Raw genomic sequence first — 5368 nt, 5'->3', positions numbered from 1 at the left:
CCTTCTCTGGACTCTCTCCAGGTTATCTGCATCCCTCTTGAAGTGCGGCGCCCAGAATTGCACGCAGTACTCCAACTGCGGTCTGACCAGCGCCCGATAGAGGGGAAGTATCACCTCCTTGGACCTATTCGTCATGCATCTGCTGATGCACGATAAAGTGCCATTGGCTTTTTTGATGGCTTCGTCACACTGCCGACTCATGTTCATCTTGGAGTCCACTAGGACTCCAAGATCCCTTTCCACTTCCGTGCCACCCAGCAGGTCATTCCCTAGGCTGTAGGTGTGCTGGACATTTTTCCTCCCTAGGTGCAGCACTTTGCATTTCTCCTTGTTGAACTGCATTCTGTTGTTTTCTGCCCACTTGTCTAACCTGTCCAGATCTGCTTGCAGCTGTTCCCTGCCCTCCGGCGTGTCCACATCTCCCCATAGCTTTGTGTCATCTGCAAACTTGGACAGAGTACATTTCGCTCCCTCGTCCAAGTCACGGATGAAGACATTAAAGAGTATCGGTCCAAGGACCAAACCCTGTGGGACCCCACTTCCCACACCCTTCCAGGTCGAAACCGACCCATCCACTACGACTCTCTGGGTGTGACCCTCCAGCCAATTCGCCACCCACCGGACTGTGTAGTCATCCAAGTCACAGCCTCTTAACTTGTTCAGCAGTATGGGGTGGGATACCGTATCGAAGGCCTTCCTGAAGTCTAAGTATACGACATCCACCCCTCCTCCTGTGTCCAGGCATTTCGTAACCTGGTCATAAAAAGAAACTAGATTGGTCAGGCACGATCTGCCTGCCACGAACCCGTGCTGGTTTCCCCTCAGCATAATTTGTCCTGCCGGGCTCTCACAAATGTGAGCCTTGATAATTTTTTCAAAGACTTTGCCAAGGATGGAGGTGAGACTGACTGGTCTATAGTTGCCCGGGTCCTCCTTCCTCCCCTTTTTGAAAATGGGGACCACGTTGGCCCTTTTCCAGTCCTCCGGGACTTGGCCCGTGCACCACGAGCTTTCCAATATTCCCGCCAGTGGCTCTGCAATGATGTCGGACAGTGCCTTCAGCACCCTCGGATGGAGCTCATTCCCACACTCCAGTCTACTTCAGGTACTTCACCACCTTTTGTTGACAAGTTTTTAAAACAGATTTGTGAGACAGTTTCAGGGATAAAAAATAAGGATCCTGTTTCACCTTTTAAAGCAATATTAGGGGAAAAATATCAGTAGGTTTGTAAAGAATTTTGAATTCTTTGAATCCCTTAATTAACATTTCCTGACTTTCTTCCCAAACTGAGTTCAGGATGGATACTGGGCACATGAAACTTGTGACAAAGAATTAGGCTACATTTGTAAAAGAAATCCACTGCAAGGAGCTCCGGGAACAATACAGAACACCAATCCTTCCTGCCCAAAAGTAAGGACAAAATAAAATCTGAGTAGATTGGTGAAAATAGTTAATTGTCTTCAAAGAAACTTTGAAAATAGCCAGCTATTATGGTATTTTTACCTAGGAATTTTTTTGGTTTTTTTGTTAATCATTTTCTATCTTGAAAAGTATTGCTTTATTTAAGTTAAATCTTATTTGAATCCCCTTTTTAGTTTAGTTATATTAGCCCCATTTGCTCTTAGTGCTCCATTTGGATACAACAGAAACAATTTTTGTAGCTTTGGGCAGAATGCATCATGTTTATTCCATGTTATGTGTGTAAGTGGATTTAGAACCCTATCCTATCCTGGTCAAGTCCTCAAAAAGAACATGATTTCAGATGTGAGTGTTACAAGCATAGGTGCAACAAGCAGGGACATAAACGGGGTGGGATAAAATTGCATTTATGCTCTTCACTCCTCCTCCCAACTTTATTTAATAAAATTAACTGTTGTGGTCCAGAGCCCTCTGGCTGGAAGGCAACAGATGTTTTACAAAGGCTTAGCCTCCAGCCAGGTGTAATATAGGGTAGCTCCTTAGTAGAGTAGGAAATAGTATGTCTGTGAGAGTACTACCCCAGGAGGGTATTGACCACAAATATTTTCCCATCATTAGTGCAGAGTACAGCAAAGCCAGCTCCACAGGTTTGTGCATATAGGTGCAAGTGAACCTACCTATGTGGCAGTCTAGCATGCCACATATAGTATTAACCTGCATTAGCTTCATAGTGACTTTGTTGCACATCTTTCTCCCACTGCTGAGTTTCACACCAGAATAGTGTTGTTTGCAGTCCCCTTCAACAACAGCATATTCTCCTGATCTCCTAGCAATCACAATAATAAAAAGAAAACAATGTTGCAGTCCAATAGAATAATATTTAGAAGAAGAAAGACATGGAAGGCAGTGCAAATCACTGAGACTAGTAAAGCTGTTTGAACCCCACCCCTACCCCCACTTTTTCTGGCAGCAAATAATCACTTGCTATTTTCTGTACAAAATGTTTTCACAGGAAAATTTCAAAATGAAAGTAGGTTTTTTTTTCATTTGCAGATTAATTGATAATTAATTTTGATTCAAATCAATATTTTCAGTATGACTGCAACAGGAGTCTTCAGTTTTTCACTTTCTAAAATCCGCAAAACATTTTTAAATTGATTTTAAAACCTTTATTATTCTTTTTTTACCACTGTATGCAATAAAATAAATGACAACTCGACTAGTATTCTTTTCACTTTTCCTTTTTTTTCCCGTTTTTCCTTTTTCCACTCAGTAACTTTTCCAAAATAACAGAAGTTTTGAAAATATGTAGTGTGGAAGATGAAAAAAAGGAAACTGGGATAAACAAAAGGATATTTCATTCTTTTGCTTGGAGGGATAAAACTACACTTTTGGGTAAAATGAATTTTTCATCTGAAAAATTTTGTGAAAAAATGTTCAACCTTCTAGTGATTCGTATTCAGCCAGATAGAAGGTTGAGCATCTTATGGTATGTACAAGTATTATCTTTAGATTGACCTAACCAAGATTAGGTCAGTCCAAAGGCACCTATGCTTGTGATGGACCTTTATTCTGATGCATGCTAATTAGCATGTGTCAGAGCAGACTCAACTGAGTCTGCTGCAAATCTGTTAGAGCATGCTAATTAGCGTGCTCCAGCAGCCTCTTCATCACATGTATAGGGTGTCCCCATGTTTCAAAATTAGCTTTAGTTAAAGTGTTCTGGCCACCATTTTGAAGTGTGGGACACTGAGTATGCGTTATGCTGTGGGCACTTTAATTAAAGTGGCTCTGAGAGCCTCTCTAATTAAAGCAACCCCCTCCCCCCTTCACTCTGGAGCATGTGTGTAGATGCCCTACATGTGCAGGTGTACTGACATTCACAGGGCTGAGGCCAGCATAAAAATGACATACCTGATCTAAAGTTAGTTCACCTCAGAAGTGAACTTGGTTTCACCAGATGTAAAATGGAGTAACCTAAAATGGCCTAACAAATGCCTGTACATGTTCATAGCACAGTCCCAGGGCTGGGAAAACTCAGCCACTCATTACAGCCCCAGGTCTGTGCTGTTCCTCCCCCACAGGGTCATCTTAGTGCCCTGACTACCTTTCCCCTGATGAGGAACCTCCACTATAGACCTACCACCATCCTCTTTGTACCCACCAGCTCCTCCCCCACCTCAGGCTGCCTGTACCCAAAACCTATAAATACTTGTTTGAACTTCTAGAAACTAAGTAGTTCAGAGAGGCATGTTCTTTCATAGGCAACATAGAAACCTAATTTATCAGATGCTACTATTCAACCAGACATCTTCTCACTCTAAGTCGGAGTCAGAGAAAACCCTGATCAAATATTCCCATTCATTTTGAGGTATTGGTCTTTCAACATCAGATAGTTCAGAATATTTGAGTCATGTTTTACAAAAAGTACATACTCCCATTTTCTACTTTGATCAAGGAAACATTTTGCTTCATTAATTTGTTTCTTTTGCTGGATATATTTTCTCTTCTGAAACATTATGTAATTTTAAGAAATAAATATTTACCAAGTATTTATAAATTTATGATCACTTTGTTCCATAGGTTTGTCCCTGTTTACTGTGTATTGTTTTTGTGTTGTGTCACATCATATTGTATTATGCTGTACTGTCTGGTTTTGCATTTTAATATTGTATGTAAGTAGAGTGAAGCCCATGTATAATGTCAGTCTTGTATTAAATTATGTTCACACCTGGTGTTTCTATTGACAGGGTTGGAAAATGCATGGATTTTACTGTTATTTAATTGGATATATAACTGTACCATTTTGGGAGGCAAAGAAAACCTGTGAAAGGAGCAATAGTCACTTAACAACTATACAAGATAGGTATGAAAAATATCTTTAAAATTGTGCTGTTAATGGAATAATCTTAGATTTTTCTAAAATACTTGTGAACTTTAAAAAAATCAGGTAAAAATGGCCTGAACCAAATCCAAAAATATTCTGTTTAATAGGAAATAACATAGAAAACATAACCTGTTTTTTAAAACTAAATATTACATCTTGCCGCTCTTGCCAATCTTGTGACTATGTTTGCCAATTCTTCAAGGTGCAAGAAACTTAAAACATGTGTTGCTGTGCTTTTAAAAAATTGCATTCAAGCAGGAAAAAAAAAATTTTTGTTTGGAAAATTGCTCTTTTGCTTTACCTAAATATGACCTCTGGTTCATAAAAACAATTTCTTCAGTACAGTAATACCTATTCTTGCTAGTTCTGAGTAGTTATCTAGTTCAATGAAAAAACAAGCTTCTAGAGTACATTCTAGCATGAGGATACTAGAAGCTGATAGAAGTTCAGCAGCAGGAGTATAGAAGTTTTCTCTTTCTTAAGTGGCATTACATGTGTTAAGAAATGATAGTGAAGAATACAGTAAGGTAAGCAAAACAAGAAAGCACTTCAGCACAAAAGCCAGAATGAAGCCTAGAAGAAAATGAAGAACCTACAACAGACTTCTTTTACTGGATGAGAAAGAAGATTGGAGGAAGGAACCAAAAAGGAAGGAAGGTGGTGACTCCCTTCTTTGGAGGAGAGATGCACCAACTTGTCAGCCAGATTTGGGGTCCTTGAAATGCCAAACTCGCAAAGCTTATCCCTCAGACCACTACCCTTTCCTTCTACCCTTTCCATGTATGCACCACTGTTACTTCCATGAGTGATACTGAACTGATCAGAGGTGACTGTGAGGCTCTTGGCAGGAGGGATAAGAAGCTTGGAGCACAAGAGGTGTTCTCATCAACCCTCCCTGTGCAAGACAGTTGACCCAGGCAACAACCATTGCATCCTGGCAGTAAATTCCTAGTTGAGACAGTGGTGTTTACAGGAAGGCTTTGGATTATTCAGCAATGGGCAGATGTTCTTGGGAGGAGGGCTGCTGTCAAGAGATGGGATCCATCTGAACAGAATGGGAA

At 40.5% G+C, this 5368-nt stretch overlaps 1 protein-coding gene across 5 annotated transcripts in view; it reads left to right on the top strand.

Moving 5' to 3' along the window:
- The window catches only part of LOC102376713 (macrophage mannose receptor 1-like), a 90363-nt gene that overhangs the window by 17431 nt on the left and 67564 nt on the right, over positions 1-5368 (top strand). For all 5 annotated transcript variants that reach the window (XR_001358440.2, XR_003095254.1, XM_014522276.2 and 2 more), the window contains exons 9-10: positions 1298-1411; positions 4171-4286. Coding sequence is in view for 3 of the 5 variants with exons in the window: in XM_014522276.2 (XP_014377762.1) it covers positions 1298-1411; positions 4171-4286 (230 nt within the window). In the remaining 2 variants the exon portion in view is untranslated. The remainder of the gene's footprint in view (positions 1-1297; positions 1412-4170; positions 4287-5368) is intronic.

This window comes from Alligator sinensis, unplaced genomic scaffold (assembly GCF_000455745.1).
Source record: "Alligator sinensis unplaced genomic scaffold, ASM45574v1 scaffold234_1, whole genome shotgun sequence".
Classification (NCBI taxonomy): Eukaryota; Metazoa; Chordata; order Crocodylia; family Alligatoridae; genus Alligator; species Alligator sinensis.
The sequence above is the reverse complement of the archived record's forward strand: the minus strand, read 5'-3'. Positions and strand labels throughout refer to the sequence as shown.